The following is a 23,867-nucleotide window of genomic DNA, read 5'->3' on the forward strand; positions in this document are numbered from 1 at the left end:
CTAGGAGACTGATTCAGAGAACACGTTGGGGCTGTGAAGATTAAAGACTTCCCCAAGCCCATAGTTTCTCATTTCACCTCAGACAACCAGGATCTCACTGATCTCTCCATCTGTATTCTCAAAGAAGGGTTTCTTAACTCCCACAGCAGAAAGACATCAGAAACAAAAATTATCCTGAAACTTGGTTCACACCTTCCCCCTTCTCTCAATGACAGACTTGTTTTCATGTAATCTTCTCTATTCACATGCAGGTTTCGACTTCACACCTCTCTCAACTTTGCACGACCTGAGTGGCCTCTCTGCCTCTCCCCTGCTCTCAGCTTTTGTTCTCCTATGCTATTTAATCTTTGCTGTCTGCCCTGCCTTAGCCACAGAGCCACGCAGCTACTGTACCCACCTGAACTATTATATTTTTAATTTATTTTTAAATGTATTGACCTTTTGATCAAGGGCAATTTTAATGTTTCCCTTGTTCATCTTTGTGCTCATTGGAAATCCCATCTCGAAGACATCTTGAAATGTTAACAAAAATATACTTGGTTAAGTCGTAAATTATTAAATGCAGGGTGCTTAAAGTATTTAAACACTCTTCAGCTAAGATGGTGGTCCAAAAGAGAAAGTACATCCAGACTGTTCCTAGACATTCACTGTATTGTCTTCTGAAGGTCATTTTTAAATGTCCAAGTTCTAGTCTGACAGTACCGAGAGGTAAATTTGAAAATCTGGAACACGCAAAACAGTTATTGAGTAATTTTAAAATACATTCTATTTTTAAATGAATAAAAAACAAGGTCTGGAAATCCTACAAAAGTAATTGATTAATATACAAAGCTTCAATTAATTAAACTAAATAATTTAAATGAAAAGGAATGTTTGCATAAACTGAATAAGTCTAATGAAAATACAGTGTAGTCATTAAGTTTACACATGTGATTGGTACATTTTACTACCACGACTGAATACTAGGCCATAAAGCAGATAAAAAAGTTTCCAAACTCACTTCTAACTTCAGTCACTAGATGGCAGAATGGCATTCAGCTTTATTCATAAAGAATAAGAAGCCAGACTGTGCTCCGGCGAAGAAGTTTAAGTAGGTAGCTGCGTTAGCATGCGTAGGCTACAAAGGAACAGGTAAAGGTTTATTCCAGGCTGAAAGGAAAGGAAAAGAAACACAACGTTTTGCCTGTGGAGCCTTCTTCAGCTGATGTATCCACAGCCAAAACGTTGTCTCTCATTTCTTTTCCTTTCAGCTCGAAATAAACCTTTACCTGTTTCCGTGCTTCTATGAATACATTAAATGAATAGCTTTGTGTTCATTACAGTGCTCTTTATATTCTTAGAAGAAAAGATAAGAGTTGACCTTAACCCCAAATTGCATGAAACCAACACAGTAATGAAGCTGAACTAAAATATGATTAAAGGACAAACCGTATTTGTTTATGCTATTCAGGTATGGTAAGGACACAATTTATTCATTATCTTGTGCTTCACTACAATATGCACATAATGGTGTTTACATTTTAAAGAGAAATTTTGCTTTCTGCAATTTTAATTTGCCATTTGGGTTTCTGCATCAGCTTGCTTGTTTCCTTGGTAACTGAGACACTCTATAGGCCAAACCATCCTTCACTGCCTCCGCTATACACACCCCAGAAGAAATTTTGTGACTTTCTTTCTCAGACGTTAGGAGCTGGTTATGAATCATGTCAATGCTGCTAGGAATTTTCCTTGAAATGAACTGCTTACCCAGAAAGCAGCAGTTGCTTGAACATTATTTTCCATTAGAGCCTCTCTCAGGCCTGTCTCTCTCCTTGTGAGGTCCACTGCACACTACCTATCCTTCTCCTAGACTAATTACTGAATTTCTTTATAATTCTGCTGCACTGCTAAAGTGTGCCCACAATATATACTATACAGAGACCTAAAACTAAATGATTCCTGATGTATCATTGCATTTACTGTAAGCATTAAAGAAGGAAGGATAAAGTGAAGGGGTATCTGTGAGAGAATGGAAAATCAGGAAAAGCTTATGTATTACTATGAAACAGAACAGAAGTAGTTACAGCAAGGATCATTTATTTGTACAGGAAGACATAACTGGGTAAATTAAACATATTCACATAAAAATGGGACAGACATTCAATCTCCAGAGAGCTCTGAAATAAAAAAACTCACAAATCCCCTGTGAACTGAACATAAAACAGCCCTTTGAATATCTGATGAATCTCAATACTTTTGGCAAATATTTTACACATGGCAACAAGATATTTTGGTTCTTATTCACAAAAGGGCTATAACGTAATAACTTGTGTAAAAAATAAGAAGTGATACTGTACACAAGCTGAATAAGCTAATTACATGTTAATGTATGCAAATGAAGTGGAAAGAGAAGTAATGATATGCACATGCTATTCACAAACTCTTCACAACTATAAAGTGCACCTCACTCATGTGTATAATTGCCCCGATGAAAAGCTGCTGAAATGAGCTGAGATCATTTGTGTAAAAGAAGATGTTCGTAGATTATCTGAAAATAAAGGGAATCCTTGCGCGCAGTATCATTTTCTAGAGAGAGAAAAAAGAAAAGTCCAGATATTTTTTTTCACGAACTCAATAGTATTTTTATACTCACAATATAAAATTCAGATTATTTAAAATAAATATTTCAGGGTATAATGTATTCTATAAAAATGTTGCTTCCAAACACTCTCTTGTCTACACTTCTCAGTTTCTACACTTTTTTGTATAATCAGTGGTTTAGACACCCAACACATGTAGCCACTACAGTACTGTCATCCTATAGCTGGATCCCTGCAGATTTCAGAATCTAAGCAAGGTAGTGACTGGTCATTAGTGGAGTTGAAAACCTACAGTAGCTGCAACTGTAAGTGGTGATGTTGGACCAGTAGGTGACACTCTTCCATCTGGATGAGAATTTCTCAAATTAATGCCCTAGTGTGGTAACTACAGTCTGTGAGGCAGGAAATGTCATTCTTTGGATGAGATTTTAAACCATGCTTTTGACTAACTGCTCATTAAATATCCCTGTGACGCTGTAGTGGTGTTCACCCCAGTGGCCTAGCTGAATTCCACTTTGAGCCTGCACAAAATTGCACTTAATTAGTGATGTAGTTCCTTACTTCTACTGATCTGCTGTACAGTAGGGCTGCTGCTCTGTAAATGCTGGCTCAAGTCACCCAATTCGGCACTGCATTTCAGGGATGAATGAAGTGGGTGCCTTATTATCTGTGAAGCACTTTTGGGATCCTTTGGGATGAAAAATGCTATACAAATGTAAGCAATTATTATTTTCAAGTGCACATTCTGCTAAGGAACATTTTCTCACTGATGTGTTTAAATTACACACTCATGTTATTTAGACACACGTAGGTGTAGTACATGTCTTATATAAACTTTGTAGCGAAAAAAGAAAATCAGGAACTCTTCTACACCTACTGCATTCCTACCACTGCATGAAATGTAGTTGGTGACAGTATGTGATTTTAATATTCCTTATCACACGTCTAAATGAGATATTGCAGCTTAAAAGAGTAAAAAATAAATAAATGTGTAGATTTAATGTTATACTATAAACAAGCATGATTTAAATGCTTCAAGACTGTATGAAAGTAAAAATATAAGATCAAGATTATATACATTAGTATTGTATAATGTGAAATTCTATCATTTGACAAATACAAGTTTGCCTGTTCTTTTAGCAGAAATACACTGCAGACAGCAAAAATATTCTCATATAACACCGTCTGTTCCAAAACTGCTAGCATTTTCCCCCTGTGACTCTCAGAGCATTCAGTTAATAGTTTGCATCATCATTCTTTAATCTGGGGCCATAAGAAGTATTGACCATCTTGTGCTTAGCAGAAATGCCAGTAACAACCTATTTCATGATGGTTCAATCAATGTACTGTTGAAACATAAAATAATGGGACAGGATGCCAGGGGTTTTTAAATATATATCTCGCAAAGTACTGCATAAAACATATACAGTACTGTACATTATGAATTTGTAAGGTTATACTTATCCATCCCAGCTCATCAAGCGAAGGTCAAAATGTTTTTAGCTGCTTTCAATTTTCCTTCCATTAATTTAACAATTAACATAACTCTTTCCATCTACAAGTAATTTAACCTTATGATTCTTTTTTTTACACAATGAATGAAAAATGCATTCAACATTAGAAAAGCACTAGGAAGTGTTCAGTGAAACAGAACTCCACCGTTGACAGGTTCAATTTAAAATGCTGTAAGTTCATGTCAGCAGAAACAGGAGAGTTAACAACACGTTAATTTTAAAAGGGCTCAGAAAATCCTTTAATGACTCTTTAATAAAATGCAGCCCATGCCAGAACAAATTCTAAGCAAGGTGCCCAGCGACAAGAAGGCTCCCAGGAGTTCATATGATTTTTTGAGTGACCTAAAACGCACTATTAACACCCTTCGTTTTTTCCCCCCCCTGGTAGTTTAGTGAACAAAAACTCAATTTCTAAACTTCCTAATATGTACCAGATGAGTGGATCAAGGCATATCTGATTTAGTGTCAGACTAAATCTGCCCTTTGTTTTTTAAGGTTAGTCTAGACATTAATGAAGCAACATAAGATTTGCAATGAGTAGGATGCATTCTATTAAAAGCTGCAAACGTCACTGTAAACGTTTGAGGGAAACCGGAATGAAATAAAAGTTTTCTGGTATATTTCAATAAGAAATACTGAAAAATATCTCATTAAAGATTCAGGAAGTGCAGTGCTGTTATTCAAACATTTATGGACAGTAACAGATTAAGTGTGGGAGGCATCTAGAAATGTTAGCCTTTCCCAGAGGAAAAAAAAAATGATCAAACGTCAGTAGTTCCTGACAGCTCTTTGCACAACTCAATAGCTTCTCAGTTAATTCAGAATTTTGAATCAGACTCTGCACATTTTTTGAATTGTAGATACTGAAGGTAATTAAGAGATTAAGAGATGTGAACAAACTAAACTGAGAATGGTGTGTGTCACTACACTGTCAGACATCTTGTGCATTACAATCAGAATGGAATACAGATGATGTTTTCTACATTACAGCTCCTAACGAAGACTTAATTATATTAGGCATCACATGCTGTGCATTATGTAGAGGGTACTCAGTGCAAATGTTATTTTTCTTGTTGACTGGAAATGTAAAGCTATAAGAGAAAAAAAAAACTATTTTATTGCTTGCCTCACAATACTACCCTACCTATGTTATCTTAACTCTTATTTACAGTACAGTGACTAAATAGGTGAATTCAGGTCTCCACATTTGTATAAAATAATGTATATTATGGCAATTAGCTTTGTTAGTTTCCAAACAGACTTGTAATTCCACTGCATACCTAAGGTCAAAATTAATTAGCACCAACAGCTGTTTCAACCTTACTACAGTATGAAAAATCTGTACTTTGACCAGTTACAGGTTTCATAGAGGTAATGATTTCTCAGTGAAATAGCCAGAGCTTAGCTGTACATTAATACAGTACATTAAGACTGTTGACTCTTGAACCACACCATAAAACCCGAATGTGTTTTGCACTATATATACAGTACTACTATTAATAATAATCTAATTTAAGTTTGAAATTAGATTTCATACAGTCCTTGTGAGAGAATAGTCAGTATACATCACCACATTCTCAACATGAACCATAAAGATAACAGAGTATATGATTGGACAGTCTATACATAATAAAACAAATACAAATATTATTAACTGCAGCTTTTAGCAGGAGAAAATGTGATAACTAACTTCAAGTTTAGTGTGTAAGCTTTCTAATATATTACAGGGATGTCTTATGTCTATGTCTCTCTCTAGATCTACTGTATGGAATTACAGCAATACAACTTTATATATAATTGAACATAATAGGTTTACTACCTTGGAAATGCAAAAACATCATCGCATTCAAAAACTTTATATTTTGTTGAGTAGTGACCAATTTTATTTTCCAGTTGAAATTTAATTTTAATTAAGTTTGTTTATCCATATACTGTTTTTTTGTGCCTTGATGCTCCTGAGGGATAATCACAATTCACAATTACTGGTAAATTTAATTTGATAAATCTATGATAGAGTTATGAACCACAATTTTAATGGTCACAATTTTAGTAAAGTGTATAAATCTCATTGAAAGTGTTTAAATGTAAAACCTCAGTTTGGCTCAACATTAATAACTTCACTAGACAATCCAATGACAGCTGTAGCCCCATAGTTTCAGAACATTATGATACTGCTTTTGCTAAAAAGTCCATATTTACCAAATTGCAGAAGTACAGAAGTTGTACCACAAAAAAGAATCACAATGAATCACATGGTAACATTACTTGCAAGTAGACTCCTTAATATTGGTATAATGAATGGAAGTACAAAATGTGGTCTGCAAAATGAATATAATTTAGCACTGTTCAACATACCCAAACTTCAAATGGAATTTGTAATGGTAAAACCACATAGCAATAACTATGCAATAGCCTATCCTGGCAAGCAACGGGTGCAAGGCAGAATACACCCTGGACAAAGACACTCACACACTCACACCAATGTAGCACTCGGGTAAAACCCTTGCAAACGCGGTGAGAACATCCAAACTCCGTGGGAACAGCACCCCAGGTCCGGAAGTGAACCCAGGACCTCTGCAGCAATGCTAATCACTTTATCACCATGCCACCCCATAAAGTAATATGGTGAGACGTAATCAGTATCATAGCAACTGACATTCAGCAGCCATATCACCCTGCAACTCACAACTGGCAACCCACTGAAGCTAAGCAGGTGTGAGCCTGGTCAGTACCTGGATGAGAGACCTCCTGGGAAAAACTAAGGTTGCTGCTGGAAGAGGTGTTAGTGGGGCCAGCAGGGGGGCGCTCACCCTGCGGTCCATGTTGGTCCTAATCCCCCAGTATAGTGACGGGGACGCTATACTGTAAACAGGCGCCGTCCTTCGGATGAGACGTAAAACCGAGGTCCTGACTCTCTGTGGTCATTAAAAATCCCAGGGCGTTTCTCAAAAAGAGTAGGGGTGTAACCCCGGCGTCCTGGCCAAATTTCCCATTGGTCCTTACCAATCATGGCCTCCTAATAATCCCCATCTATGAATTGGCATAACATTACTCTGCTCTCCTCCCCACGGATAGCTGATGTGTGGTGAGCGTTCTGGCGCACTATGGCTGCCGTCGCATCATCCAGGTGGATGCTGCACATTGGTGGTGATGGAGGGGAGTCCCCATTACCTGTAAAGCGCTTTGAGTGGAGTGTTCAGAAAAGCGCTATATAAGTGTAAGCAATTATTATTATTATTCAATGCATGCTTTTTAATTTACTGCATGGATTCAGTTTATCCCTAATGAACAACAATCTTGATAAGATGCCTGAATCATATTTTAAGTTGCCCTACTGTACAATGTATCATCCTGATAAAGGACGAAAAAGCAAACTTGCTTGGTACTTCTCAGATTAAATCTAAACACAATTTTCAAACACAACTTTATTTAAAGGATATGGATCAAGTGGATCAAGTGGAGGGTTAATTAATGTAATCTAGATTCTGACTGCAAATCGCTATAATATCGAGCCCTTATTTGGGGAATATTAAAGGAGGAACACCTGGTGGAAGTAAATCTATTTTTTTGGTCATTAATACAACCTTAATGCTCGCATAAAACAAAGAGTGTGAACACACTGGGGGGGGTTAACATTCAATAGTACTGGATTAGCAGCACCCCTCCATTACTCCAATACTCCACTTCAGATGCGCATTTAAAAAGGCATGCCTGGCATCCAACATAATAGAATGTGGGTGGAATTACAGCCATTCTTTATATGTAAGTTATTTTGCTGCGCACGACTTTAGTGTCAAGTGTCAACAGAAATAACTAACGACTCCTTGCACTCCAGAAAATATAGTGCAGGGGCAATTACAACTGAGACAAGATGCCACTGAAAATTTGAAAGTGTTGTCAGATTAAGATCAATTGATAATCCCAGGAGGCAACGAAGCTCTTTAAACGATTTTTGTAAGCATGCAATTTAAAATGTTCTTTGTGTATTCTTTTATGAGTAAATGCAAACATAAAAAAAACTACACACTAAAAAAAGTAGTATTTCTGAGTATGCAGGAAGACATAGATGACAATCCAATAACATGTTGACTTTTGTGGACCCACAATTGCAACGCAGTGAAGTGTAATTATGGTCAGTACTGCTGTTTATTACTCTCTCAGCTTGATCATGTCACTAAGCCAAAGCCACAACTATATCAATTAACTTAGTTTCTGATGTTAACGTTCTGTGCATAGACTGCATAACGTCAAAAACACTGTCAAATCCTTTATGATTTCTTCCTAAAAGGATTGTTATGTCATAAAGAAATAAATAAAAAAAAGTATAAGGCGATAAACACTTGAACAAAACACTAGGACTGTTTTTGCCTTTAAGCATTTATAGCTCCATGAAAAGCATCAAATCGGTCGTTTCTAGCAAATTACTTTTGTCTGTCTAAAACTCTGTAGTTACAGTATGTGCCAGCACTACTGCGCCTCCCCTGCTGAGCACATTCCAGCATACAGCATACTCCAGCATCAGTCCAAGCTCAAACCACGCAGCAATAAACAGAAGAAACACTTCAGTGTGATTTGTTTTTACCTTGGATCTGAAGCCTCTCTGGTGACAGACTGGCGTGCCCTACAATAAGGTGAAGTGTGCAAGAAGAATCCAGTGGGAGCATGGAGCTTTGACGCCGATGGGTAAAATCAGGCTGACAATATCACATTACCCCTTGCTGCTTCCAAAACAAAAACACATCAAGAGCTTGCACTTGCTTCTAATGAAGTTTCGCGTCAATTGATACAGAGAACAGGTGAGCAAGCATGACCTTCTGGGTATACAAAGAAAAAGAACGGGTGACCAACTCACACAACAAAAATAAAAGAAAAATCTCTCTTCTACTTAAGAAAAGAGGTCCATACCACATTTGCCGAGCTCTCTCATAACTTGAGTGCTATTCGTGAAAGCCCTTGGTGACCCACAAGTCAAAACTGACCTGCTTATGGGCAGACTGAATGCTATTTATATGTTGCAAGCAGCAGCCTATCGAGACTGAACCCCACTGGTTAGTCATTTGTTCTGAGAGACAAATCCAGCGTGGAAAATCTCCTTTCAGAGCACTGAAGAGCGGGAGACTTGAAACAAAGATCTTGGCACTCAAAGTCAAAAATATGAAAAATATAAGTCCCCTTTAATTACATGGGCCAGAGAAAACCTGGAAGAGTAAAATTCATTATCCACACAAAAGAAAACAAAAAAAGAACTTTTTTTTTTTAAGTGGTCAGGGTTTTGGTGATTTTACAACTATAACTGAAAGAAATAATATATGGGATTTTATGCTACAGTTGTGATATGACTTAGGTCATTGTCTAAGAAGAGATGTGCTCATTTTATGTTATCAAGTAGCTACTGTATGTGCAACTAAATTTATTGCAAAGTTAGCTACTGCCACAACAAGACTAGAAATAAAAATGCAATCTAATCTAACCTGTTTTGTAAAAAATGTTTTAATTTTTATTAATATAAGTGCTGTTTTCCTTGTATGTATAGCCAGTTTCATGTTAGTGACATTTTTCTTGTTGCTATTACTTTTGTTTCAAAAGGTAGTTTAAATAGTACCATTTGTATTCTTTTGTATTAGACTGACAGAAATAAGGCAAACAAAGTTTCTACTGACACTAAAGCAGAGTAAAATAACCATAAAAATCACAAATTCACACAGACTGTAATGGTATCCATACCATATGAGTTTTTAATCAGTTGTACTTCCATGAACATATCAAAAACACAAATCCCCAAAATTTGCAACTCACCATCTGAGATTGACTTCGGGGACAGCCATTGATATCTTCAACCTTTTCATTCGCTATAAAAAAAGTTACAAAAAAAGAATTATATTGAGTAAGAGAACTCTCCGTTACCAGCAAGACCTAAAAAATAGCACTTGCTGTGGGATGCTGCAGTATATAGTTCAACATGTGTTAGGAAATAACATTCTCAGAGATGGATTCCATGAGCTCCCATATAATAGGAGGGAAGTTAAAAAAAGAAAGTCGTCTGCTAATTCATCAGCCACTGCCAAATGATTACTGACATAAAATCCATAGCGATTGTCTTTTTCAAGGGCCGGGGTAAAGTTTCAAGACAGCCCCCCCAAAAAAAGCACGAGCCACTCCAAGCCTGCAAAAGGCACACATGGGAGACACATGGTTTAATAGCACATAAATATTTTACAATCCAGCTTTATGTGCTAGGCGATAGGTTTTTGCTGCTGCTTTAGCTGGAGTTTGAAATTGAACTAAACGAACCCTTTGGCTTCCACTTAAATTCTCAGAATATTTTTTTCTTCATATGAATATTAAAGGACTTTCCCAGCCCACTGAGCTGGATTGACCTTGTCGGGATATGTTATGCAGCATTCCCTCAGAGGCAAGGGGCAGTGGACGCTGAAAAATTCCACAAGCTCTGTGCTGCTGTTTCCACAGCTTGATACAGGGGTCTCACCGATGATCTGGATGATTTCTGCCAGTAGAACTCCGTCTGCAATGTCCTGCTGCAGGTCCTTGATCAGCCTCTTGTGACCAGACTTGGCAAGATAGTGATTGGCCCAATCAGTGTAAATCTGCAAGGAAATAAACCGGAGTAAAAATGGGATAAGGAATTTTGGCTTGGACTCGAACCCCCCCAAAAATCGACTCTATTCTGGATTACATTATCTTGCTGCAGTAAAAAGGAAACCCTATGCTCAACGGACGTTTATGACTTTTCCTATTTGAGGTATGAGTTACGTTTGTTTTAAAACCAGGGTCAGCACTATTCTGACCACACAAGAAAACAAACTGCCTTTTTTCAGAAACGTGCTGATTCACAAATCAGTCAGCCCCTACACCCTACAAGTACTCTTCACTGAAACAGAGAACGTTAGCTAAACAGGCGGGAAGCAATTCATCTCCAACATAAAAATAAATATTATATTCAAAAACTGTGCATTACCACAAAAATGCTTAAGTTTGTTTATGCGGAAATTCTGGTAAAAGCCAAAGAATGGGAGGCAGTTTCACACAGACCAGACAGGAGTTTACAGACTAAAAACAGAGACACACAAATAATATTTGCATAAGGTGGTACAGATTGCTGGTATAAGCATCCAACAGCACATATTTGATAGAGGGGAAAAAATGGCATCTAGAAACAGTATTTCAGAGCAAAACTGTAAAAAGCTTGACAACTTTTTACTGACAACAGTAAAAAACATTCAACATTATTGCCTAAAACTAAAGATAATATTAGCACACATACTCAAAAACAGTACGCTTTGAAAAAACAAGAGAAGTCTCCTATCATTACATTTTTTAACAAACGGAACCCTTGGCATCTAATTGTAAACATCTATAAATAAATATAATTACCAACAATGGAGGAGCTACTGTACTCCAACATTTCATAAGCTACTGTGTCACAAAAAGTCTAATACAGTATGTGTACTTTGAAATGGATCAAATATTTTTTTAAGGAATACGAATAGCACAATACCTGCGAAAGTACTGTGCTGATATAAAGCAGTTATGACAAGCAATCGTTTATCAAATCCTGGGTCTTTGCATTGAATAACATTTTACAGAAGACTCTAATTAAAAGTTTCTGCTCACTTGCCAGACAAAAGTGAATGCTAACCCAAAACGGCATTTGACAGATGAAAGTGGTAAACGCAGTGGTTCGTTTGCGGTGTATCGAGTATTTCATGCAAACCGAACAGAAAAAGTGAAGGCATTAAAACTCTGCTTTATCTGGGTGACTTGCTTTTAAAATTGGGTATCCAGTATCTGGTGTGTTAAGCCAGTTTCTTGGGTTTCAAAAAGAAGGCCACGGGAGTCCATCCAAGAACCACACAATTACTCTGGTGACCATTCTCAAAGAGTCTCTCTTTTTGTGAACTTCAGATTAATCCAAACAGCAAGACAACCAGTTATTCACTTCCCATTTAGCAACCAGCTTAGCTGATTTTCTGCTGCATAATCCCTTAATAATGTGGCAACCATATCAAGTTTTATTGCTGTTGTTTTGTCTTTCATGCCATACCCATTAGTTTAACTAAAACTAATGCATAAGTACTCTTAAACCGGAAACTCCCTCCATCTTAAACCTCACATTGAAGTTTTGGTGATTACAAGCAAAAGCCTCATATTAAAAAAAGCAAAAGAGGGCCAGTCTATCAGGTAAGTCTTACATTTTCAAATTTTAGCAACCAACAACTAACCAGCTTTTGGCTAATGTCCTTTTTTATTCCTCCTTTACCTTATTAAAAATGACTCCCCCAACGCACACATACAGTACACGCTCTTCTCTCTTCAAAAACCACCCACATTTCTAATTAAACATACTTTTTCTCCTTTTAATATCTCTGCCATGCTTCAAAAGAGCAAGTGTTCAAAGGCTTATCTGTTGTGGTTTTTTCCAGCTTTTCCCACAAAGAGAAGTTAAAAGGAAGAAGTGAAGCGCCTCAGTTGCACTCTCAATTTCGTACACTAGAAACTGGTTCCAAACCACATTTATATGGTCTCGTTAACTTCCAAACACCAATTCCACGAAAATAAAAACACAAATGTACAATACTACTACTATTACTGCTGAATCTTTCATTACTACCTGCGCTATTACAGTTAATAACAAGTACGTATAAGAGTATAGTCCAAATCTATTAATTCTGATTGACTATCAAATTACTATTACTATGATTTACAATAAAACCCAACAATTTAGCCGATCAAGCGTTTCACACTTTCATTTGTAGTTAAGTCCCATTTGTTTTTCAATGGGAGTAAATGAAACAGTTTAAGAAATAACCAAATATCACTATATTCTGTGAAATCATAAAGTATGATTAATTGAATGAGGCAAAAAAAGGAAGCAGAGTTTATTCTTTCCAACCAAATTATGTTTTGCCTGTTTAACTCGATAATTGTCTTTAAGCATTTAGAGAAGTCAATGGAGAATGAAAATAGATTGTACTGCTGCTTTTTCTCCATAGTAAATACTTTTGATCTGATGAGGAAATTTGCATTTAAATAGCGGAACATAAAGGCTTTTATCTTTCCTAAACAGCTTTTTATAAATAATAAATACTAGAAAAACTACATTTATTCCCAGCGAACTAATCTGTATAATTTAAAAATTAAATATGTATGTATAGTATGAAATAATAAATAAGTCAAAACACATCATTTGGTGCACTTTATTAAACTCATTCTAGTATTCGATTCTTAATATTCAAGAGCAAGTTCAGTTTGACACAATGGCAGCCAGAGTAAAGAGAAATGCAGAATACAGTACATTAAAGTCACAATTCTCAGAACATTCAGTACATTTAACTTGTGTGAACTGTGTTCCTTTGCTCCATGTTGTTTAGACTAAAAAGGAAAGAGGACACTATGCCTATTACCAGATGTTACCAATTAAAGCTTTGCCACTTTTCCAGCCTAGCCTTCTATCTAAATATCAATAAATCTTGTATTTCTAACATCTTTCCCAATATCATAAAGAAACTGATATGTAACTGCATACCTTACTGTATGTATTCATTAAAAAAAAAACTATGCCAAGAACCAGAGTTAACGACAATCCTAAACATCATGGATAAAACAAATGCAAATTTATCTGACCCTGTCATCAGCTATGAACAGATTTCCCAGACATCCAAAAATATAAATAAAAATATTTCACGATCTCTAAAACTGGTATTGTTATTGGTACTTTAACCAGCCATAGCTTTTCATTTTTTAAAAATAGATGTGGTCTCTTTAAGACCAAATACAGTGAATTTCCTAGAACAGAATATCATGTTATATTTCTCAGTTTATAGGTTAATTTTGTCTTTCCTGTGATTCAGTTTGCTTTCATTCTAATCCACATTTTGCCTTTAAACTGCCTGGCTGTCCACTATGAAAGCTACACATAAGCTCTAGCCATCAGCATGCCCCCTCAAGCCTTACCAATCAATCCGAAGACTAAACCCTCCAAAAAACATTTCAGGTTTCCTCCCCACCTTTTAAAACAGTTTAGCTGCTGTTAAAAGAACTAACAATATACCTTCCATATGCATAAGAGGAGACATTCTTCAGCGTGTTCTCATAAGAAAACAATCTGTTCTACGCCAATGTGACTATGCTTTGCAGATAGCAGATGGATTGCTTTATAGTCTGATCACATTGCAGTGTCTTTCGGTGTGCAGGTACTGTAAGTAACATGCAGTAGCTCAGAACTTCCATAGGGAGGTGTTAGGTAGAGAGAGAAGCTTTTGGCTATGCAAAACTAGCATAGCTAATGCTCAGCATTACTTGCTGTTATACAGATAGTTTTGCTGTATTATAAAATGCATTCCTGATCATTCTACCATTCCATCAAACCTCTTCAAAGAGACATGAAATAACGGCATGCCAGCCTACAACAGACCTCACAGAAATTCAAACAACACGGGAATACATTGAATTACAATACACTTCCAACTGGCTTGTCTAAAACAGAAAAGAAATCAATCATAAACCATACAGCTGATAATATTCCTCCACTTAACCCTGGCATTCCATAGATCTTCACATACAATACTATGTAAATTAAGTTTAGCAAGCAGTTAAAGACCAAGTAAAGTTTGTTGGACACGGTGTAATGTTATACACCACACACATTATACTAGGAGATTTCAGTTACTTCAGATGTTTGGAACTGCAGTCTGGAGGTGCGAAATCCCAGCATAATAAATACATAATTTTAGCTGGTGATACTCTTAAACCACAAGCCCAGAGAGAAAGAACAATGTTTTTCTTTCCCCTTTTAACATCAGTCTATATTTCAGATCTTTTTTAACATGGGAATTTTTAGTAGATATTATGAATCTTCCCAGAACCTCATGAAAGCAACCAACACAGCGGTCAAAAGGGCATATGGCAATAATTTGATCATTTGGCAGCAGATTTGAACGATCTGCAATTACTGGCCATACTCTGCGATCAGCTGACTTCATCAGTTACCAATTCAAACAAACCCTGCTGCTGTCACAGGGTGTTAGTGCAGTTTCTTTGTCAAGCAAAGACACAACTCTTTATTTTAAAGGAAATGGAAGATGTCAAGATATTGATATGTAGTTTTTTTTTTTACATTTTAAGAGCTCTTCTCTGCAATCCATCAGTGAATGCATTCAGTTCATGGACTTTATACACTTAACCCCTATTTAAATGACACTTTCAGTTCAGAGTATTTAAAGCTCTCTCAATTATTATTAGTTAAAATGTACAGCATTAAAACACAGTTAGACAGTCAATGTAGCATAAAATTACAGTGAGTCTGACATATTTATATTTTATTTCAAGATAAGGAACAATGATAATGATACATATCCAATAATATTAGAGCAATGGAATATAAGGTTCTTCTTAATAATTCAGTTAATTAAAATTTTTAGCAAAACATTTACTGCTAAGCACACAGCAACAAAACTGTGAGAGTATAGTTGTCACGGTCCATTTTCCTGTGGTACCTAAAATTATGTTGCAGACATTTTAAATACATTTTTTCATATTAAACTGTTAGTTTCATATTAAACAAAAGAAGTTTAAAAAAATGATCTTGTTGCTCTTGTTCTTTTTGTTAACATGACAATTCAAATATACGTTAAAACATCCCTGGAAGGCAATCCATTTGATTTGGATTTGAAACCTGAAAACACTGCCAATTTTAAAATGGATATAAACAAGACCTCAGACAAACAAAACATTTTAAATGTAAATCATTCAAGTCATTTAAAGAGATTCTCGTAAATGCTTCTATTTGGCAAGCTATTAAGACTAATGCAATACAACTACAATGGAGATAGCAAAATTAGAAAAGACACTCTTAATATTATAGTGCAACATATCTTAGTTGCATTAGCATGGAGGTTCTTGTTATTATACAGTAAAATGAGCCAAAATCAAGCAGATGAGGAAGATGGTTTTTGGTAGACTTTCACAGAAGGCAACCTACTTCACAATAAGCATATTTAATTATATTTGTTTAAAAACTGTTTATCCAGCAACACCCGAGTGAGTTGTATGTGCTGCCTCTCATGTTCTGTAACCTTCCCCGTAGACGTTTGTGGCACTTTACAGTAGCAGGAGACAGAATTCAGACTCATGAATATTAAAGCACACATACTGGGACAGACAAAAATTCATACAGTAGCAAACATATTCTCAAGTATTTCACACTGTAACTAAACCTTTTCCCACCTCACTTGCAAAAAAATGTGAATATTTACTGTATGTTTTAAAAATATGCTGATTACCATTAGTCCTTTAATTATACAGTATATGTACATAATATTATTTTGTATGCAAAAAAATGCTTTTAGCTGGAACCTTATATTGGCAGAAACATACCCAATAGTAAAGTATGCATATCTGGGAACAGCAGAAACAAACACAGCTTCAATCAAACTAAATGTACTATACAAAAGTCCCACAGTATTTATATTTAAATACAAGTCCCACTATACTGTAGAAAGGTGTCATCCTTCGGATGAGACGTAAAACCGAGGTCCTGACTCTCTGTGGTCATTAAAAATCCCAGGGTGTTTCTCGAAAAGAGTAGGGGTGTAACACTGGCGTCCTGGCCAAATTTCCCTTTGGCCCTTACCAATCATGGCCTCCTAATAATCCCCATCTATGAATTGGCTTCATTACTCTGCTCTCCTCCCCACTGATAGCTGATGTGTGGTGAGCGTTCTGGCGCAGTATGGCTGCCGTCGCATCATCCAGGTGAGGGGAGTGGTGGTGGTTGAGGGGAGTCCCCATTACCTGTAAAACGCTTTGAGTGGAGTGTCCAGAAAAGCGCTATATATGTGTAAGCAATTATTATTATTATTATTATTATTATTATTATTATTATTATTATTATTATTATTATACTGTAGACATTGTAACAGCAATAGGCTGAATGTAAAGAACATCTTAATCTAGAGCTAAAACATTCCATAGCAAGCATCTATATTTAACAACTGCACATCACTTGAAGTGTTGATGCCCCCTGATTTTAAAACAAAACAAATCTAGTAAATGTGCCAAACTATCAGTTTGCACATAGGACATAGTACTTAGGACAAAGTTTCACTGTAACTTTCCTACAGTATGTGATGAAAGTCCAACCCTGAAAAGCTTCTTCAATCAGTTCTCCAACAATATCAAGTTAATTTAAGAATCACTATTTGAGAACTTCTGAAGAAACAGTTAAAACAGGCATTTTGGTATCGTTTTACTTCTTTTATGTATGGCTTATCATTGACACTCAATCTACTGCAGATCTGCCAAACCATGTGTCCTTTATTATATCCTGAAATGCAGAATGAGACCACTTTTCTAACCTACTGTACATTATGAGGATTAGTGACAGCAGGTCCTATTAACATAGCACAGGTGTGATAACAAGTCCCAGTGCCAGAATTAAATTAAAGAAAACCCTGACGCACCTCAAAATGATTTGCAGGAAATCACCTAAATTATGTCTGAAAAAAAATGAAAAAAATAAAATACTAGAATATGAAATTCTTACACAGTGGTACATAATTTGGATGAATTCTCATCTTGGATGTTCAAAACATGTCAGTCAAAGCAGAGTTCTGCACTTCAAAAGGTTCAAGGAGATGAAATGGTAAAACAGAATATGATTTGCTTGGCCAAGCCAGAGACCTCGTAATTAGGAACAGTTACTATAACGGTTTCTGCTGGCAAGAAGTTCTTAAGTACAGAAGTACTTAACCACTTCAAACTGAGAATGGCCATGGAACAGGAAATCCAGACAAGCACATTCATCTGTGGAGTAAACAACACTGGCCTTGACATTCTTTTTTTCCCCAAGAATTGGCACAACAGTTTTACACAATTTAGAGCAGCAGCCTTATTTCATGGCACCCATTAGTAAAACTGAAAAAATAGACACTCACTTCCGTAATAAAACCAAACAGAAAATTTAATCACTTGCAAGTTATTCCCGAAAAAAATAATCTTCAGTCTTTAACAACTGATCAGTTAGCTTTAAACATTTCAAGGTAACCTTCAGATGCTCATGGCATACACACATAATATTATAGCACCACAAAATTATAACTTTGCTAATATTCTACCAGCAAATCGTACACCATGTTTGGAATACAGTAGGTTTAAGCATTAAAGCTGTGTGTAAATGTGGGTGTACAGTGTATATATCAGTACTTTACACTTCACATTTTAATGAATTTCTATTAAGACAACATAATTGTAACACAAGTATTTTACAAATGTTTTAGTGGCATTATACTTCTGTGAAGATTAGCGATAGAGTAGATATTTTCCAATTTATCACCCAGTCTAAGTGAGAAAATTAGCCATTATAAAATGTGGGAGAAAGTAAAAGAAAAGTGTTATGATAACTGAGGAAAGAGGCAACTGAAAAAAGGAGATGGTACAGTGCAGACCATGCAACAATACCTGCTTTTTACTATTAAGGTTAGTACATGAGGAAGCACAAAAGAAAATCTATCTATGCACGACACAGAGCAGACCATAGGCAGCAGAAGACCTGGTACCAGATCAGCTAAAAATTAGTGAGACACAATAGGTAGAACAACTGAAATATAATCTGTTCACCAAGTCCAGAATAAACCATTTTCAGATCAGTACTGAAGATATTAGAAGATATGAGCATGTACAGTAAGTAGTGTGCAACTAACACAACGTTTGTTCATACAAGGTAAACAAATTAAATTATACAAATGGACACTAAACCAAAAAGATTGATCAAAGAAGAAACAGAGATGAGTCTTTTGCACATTTTTTATTGTTTTTACAGTGACTATGATCATCACATTTTGCACACACCTATGTATGTATGTATTTATTTTTATTTATTTTGTTGTCTTTTGTTTTATAACTATTCTGATGTCTGTTTTTGCTCGTCTTGGGCTGGACTGCTGTAACACTTCAATTTCCCTACGGGATTAATAAAGTCTTCTCTTATCTTAGTTTCTGAATTTTTCGATCCAGAGGATTAAGAAGAAAAACAGGGGCAAAACACAATCAGGATTGTTTCATTGGACTTAAAACATAAAGGTGTTAATAGAAATAGATACAGTAAAAGGAGCAGGTTCATTTGTAAAGGAACATTCTTCCAGGGTTCAGCATCATGAAAACCCAGAGAAAAGTGATGTTTGAGTGAAGAACGTTCAACATGAAAATGATGATATATAACCAAAAAAAAATATTTTGTCATTTTCGCCAGAAGACAGAAATGTTTTGAAACTGGTACTATTGCACTGGCTACCTTGTCAGAATGCTAGTGAAATGTTACAGGATGAGTCTGACAACAGAGTGGAGTGCAGTCATCACAGCAGTGCTCTGTGAGGTGATAAGGGCTGAACATGCAAGAGCAGACGATACATGGCTCAGGAAGTGTGACAGAACTCCATGACAATACACAGCAGAGATTGCTAATAATGAGAGGAAGTTTGGTGGGAATGGTTTGAAGTAAAATGCCACCACATATGCTTTTGAGAAGGTTATTATGCATATTAATCAATAGTCAATACCGATTTTTCCTTTTTCTAGGGTGCTTTTCAATAAAACTGTCCAGTTTGCTAACCAGCATACACATCAGCTGGTTCTTATCACAGGTCTTGGTGGAACTTTTTAATTAGAACACCAACTCTGCTGAATTAATTCGTTATTGTCACTTTTATTTACATTAAGCGATTTTTCTATTAAAAAAATGGGTGGAAACAGCAAATGAATGTAAACGCTGAAACTTCCGATCAAATTTGTTCTGGCAAACTGAGGCAAGCTTCCAGGCTCTAAGGCACTATGTGGCGCAAACAAAAAAAACAGAGAAGTTAGAAATGAGAAATAATTGAAAAAGAGGGAATAAATTAATAAAACCACAAGCTAAGACACAAAACCTCAATGGATACAAGAGCAAATTATGTTTTAATTAACAGGCTTATCTAACAGCTGTAGGAGAACAAGTGTAATACTGTTTATCTTCAGGAGGCTTATAATTGTATATTTCATGTGCTGTAAACAAAGTTAAGAGCATTAAAATCAAAATCTAGCACTGAGTCCATGATGCATAAATTCCATCTCGCAGAATGATACTTAGTTATTTAGTGCCCACTCTATAATTAGTAGTTTACAAGGAAATGTGTATTTTTGCAAATAAATTATGATAGTGCAATATGTAAACAGAAAACATACAATTACTGGTCACAGTTCCAAAGGGCTTGCAAGTCCCATTGAAAGGAGACAAACTGGAGGCCATATGTACTGAAATCAGCTAGAGTGAACTGGCATCCTTTTTTGGCATATTTCCACCAGCAAGAAAAGGGCCAGTCTCATAAAATGTGGTGCCCATTTTTCTTCTAGATGTTTTGAAATTATCATTTAATAAGGCAATCTGCAGATTCTGCTTTCCCCATCTGCCAGATACTAAATGTGCTAATGGGTTCAATTCTGTACTTGCACAAATCAAGTGAACACTGTGTCTCAAGGCACATGTGTCATAATAAAACCATAAAGCTGACAATAGCAGAACTGAAATCCCCCTTTTCCTCCCAGTCTTACTCAAAAAATGTCTCATTCAATACATATGAAAGTACTTGTAGGAAAGAGTGTTGCACTTGCTTAAAAGTGAGTCATCCAGTGCTTTGCCTAGCCATTTTAACCTGCTAAACTTAATCTGGCACTCAAGCAGTATTTAATTAAGACTGGTCCTATTGTCATCCACTTAGGAAAGGTGAGTCAATGGCTGTTAACATTTTAGTCACTTCTCACTCCTGGCACACTCTAAGCACTGTCCTTGAATTACTTATCAGAACCACAGTCGGGCATGTCATTAGTGTAGCTAATGTGGCATAAAGAAACCGAAAATAAATGTAATCCAGTAGTGAGCCACTTTAAACATACTATACATACATACAGTACCTGCAGCTACAGTAAGTGCCACTGTCCAGCAGGAATGAAAGTGGAGTAGCTGGATTTTTAAAATGATAATAGCACACATTATAACTTAGAGAAAACGTATTAACCTTTAACACAATGTCCTTTTTTGTTTAGCTTTTTTTTTATTCTGAGGACATGTTTTTAAAATCCTTAACATTAAGAATAAGCACCTACTTCAGAATAATGCAAGGGCTCTAGTCTCTGTCTGGGAATCTCCTGCTCGGACCTTTACACAAACCACTAGAACTACTTGATTTCAGTTTCCTTGCATATCACTATTAAACACATTACTGAACTCCCTCTATATGAGGACAACTGCCGTTAAGAATTGAAGTGGCTCCAGCAGAACCAGTGCTTCTGAATGTCCAATGTACAGTAACTAGATTAAATTCATAACATTTAGATACCAACTACTGTGTGTGGAATAACAAATATCTTAAACAGTACTCTGTACAGTAACTGTTTCTTAAACATCTGCAATAATGTATCTGCCAGCACAGGACATATTAACCACACCAAACCTCTTTTTTGTGATGGTAACATCTCAAAAACCGCTGTTTAAACACATAGTCACAGTTCCGGGATTCAAATCCTCTCATTCTTTCTAAGGGTAATTCACTAGCTCCTTGTCTTCACTTAAATACCTGAATCTCAAATGCAAACTGGCACTTCAGGCACAACCTCACAGTCTTTAGATGTATTTATGTTGCCTGCCTTCAAAATTGACATCCAAAATGTCAGTATTTCCCCGGAACAGGCCATCTAATCAACCTCAGGTGAATGAAAGGTTGTGCAATGTCAATGCTCTCAAAAATGATCTGTCTTTTCTGACTATGCCTTCAGAATATTCAGAGCCAAAGCACCCATCTTTCCCACATCAGAGAGCAGTGAATGAGGGCAGAGTGCTCTGGAGGGAAAAAAAAAAGACTATCTTGGGGTTTGGCTACTCCTGAGAGCCCAAATTTATACATTTCAAAACACAATACTGTACTATAAATCTGCGAGTCTTTAGTTGTGCAGCTATTGAATATTGGTAATTGGTAATCTGGGGTCTTCTTCGAGCAAAAAAATGTAATTTTAAGCATTGTTATCTTAGAGAAAATGGTCTTAGTCCATTTTCTACCCTGGAGTACATCTTCTGAGCATTTCTAAAATACTGTATAAGTCATTTTCTTTGAACCAGATTATAAAAGGTGGTGTAACCCATTGCTGTGCAGTAGTTTGCTTCACTATGATGGCTGCCAGCTCTGACAGCATCATACACAAAGAGACATGAGTCTTCTACACAGACACTTCTGAAGAGGTGAAAATCATTAGAGCATAAATGTACATCAAAACATACAGTAGGAGCACGCCATAGTCTGGAAATGGCCTGATTGCAATAATTTTAAGTGATGAACAAATGCCATAGTTCAACATCTTCCGGACTGACTATTAAAGTCAGATTAACAGCTTTCTAACTGGATGACCAGCCGTGTATCTGCTGCCTCTGCAAACAAACTATGTCCATGTGTGCTCTATAGTCTACTAAAAGCATATTCTTAATGAGCCCACTAGAGGGTACTGACGGTCTTACATTTTTCAAAGCTAGGAAACTGAAAAGGAATGAAAGGCGTAGAATTTGTATTTCTTACATCTAGCAAACAATAACAAATGGTTATATAAGTATCAAGCATGTTTTGAAAAAAATAACATTTATGCTTACGGTACTTACCATATGAAGGGTGACAGCCAGTATATAGATTTTTAACATAGGATATGTTTCCAGTTGAAAGTAATAATACATACTAAGGACCATTTACGAAGACAATGAATGTGCAGTGTACACCAAAAATTTGAGAAAAGGTTAAGATGACAAATTCTAAGTATCAGGTGATGGTCTTCCATTAACAGCTCTATTCTCCAATTAGTCTCTGGTTTCTTTTTTGAAGGATAACTGCTTGAACAGATAAGATAAACTCAGATAAACCCTTACAGTAAGAGATTATGATAACAATGGTCAGGATGAATCTACTCAAAATTCTTGTTGGCCAGGTACACCTGGGTGGTTTTTCCAGTTATTGCAAACGTGCTTATTGCAATGTTCTCCTTCAATGGAATGTTGATGACTGACAGAAAACCCACTTACATGGGGAATCACATACAGTTTTTTATACAGTATAAAGAAAGAAAATATATAATCATACTGTGTAAGAATTTTAGAGAAGAAAACCTTAAATGACAAAGATAAAATGCCAAAAGGAACAGATTTTAATACTTAATCCCAATGTGCAGTAAATAAAATCAGCATAAATGTATATTGTTCTACTGTACTTTGAAAAGAAAACATGAACTTCTTTCCAAACTGCAAAGCACCACAGTTGAAAAGGATCAGGTTACTGAGCCCAGTCAGATATCAGTTTCTGCATCATGGCTGTCTGACCTTTGGTAGAAAAAACATACAGTAGTAGGGCAGGTGCAGACACCGTGACCTTTAACCCTGGATCACATTACATTATGTTTTTCAGTAATGCACTTACATACACAATAAGTACGTAAAGCAGTAATATTATAACACCTCTAAGACTCAGCATTGTATTAGGAATGGCAATCCAAAGCTGTCCAGAAACAAATGTTTAGGGTATTTCTAATTGTGCTTGCACATTTAAGTAATAAAAAGCAAAAACTGTTTCTGTTGTATAGAGAGGTGAAGACCTTTGCACCTGCAGATATGTTTTTTTTAAATTAGTCAATAATATTATTGACAGGTAAGGTAGCGTGTTAGTCTTTCAAATGTATTTGATAACTAATGATAGAA

The 23,867-nt window shown here is 36.1% G+C and overlaps 1 protein-coding gene across 6 annotated transcripts in view; it reads right to left on the reverse strand.

Moving 5' to 3' along the window:
• Nucleotides 1-23,867, reverse strand: part of nav3 (neuron navigator 3) — a 424,757-nt gene that overhangs the window by 140,252 nt on the left and 260,638 nt on the right. For all 6 annotated transcript variants that reach the window (XM_088647283.1, XM_088647286.1, XM_088647282.1 and 3 more), the window contains 2 exons: nucleotides 10,581-10,698; nucleotides 9,890-9,942 (listed from right to left, as the gene is read on the reverse strand). In XM_088647283.1, the coding sequence (XP_088503409.1) occupies nucleotides 9,890-9,942; nucleotides 10,581-10,698 (171 nt within the window). The remainder of the gene's footprint in view (nucleotides 1-9,889; nucleotides 9,943-10,580; nucleotides 10,699-23,867) is intronic.

The sequence above is a fragment of the Lepisosteus platostomus genome, chromosome 9 (assembly GCF_059453375.1).
Source record: "Lepisosteus platostomus isolate fLepPlt1 chromosome 9, fLepPlt1.hap1, whole genome shotgun sequence".
In the NCBI taxonomy this organism is placed as follows: Eukaryota; Metazoa; Chordata; class Actinopteri; order Semionotiformes; family Lepisosteidae; genus Lepisosteus; species Lepisosteus platostomus.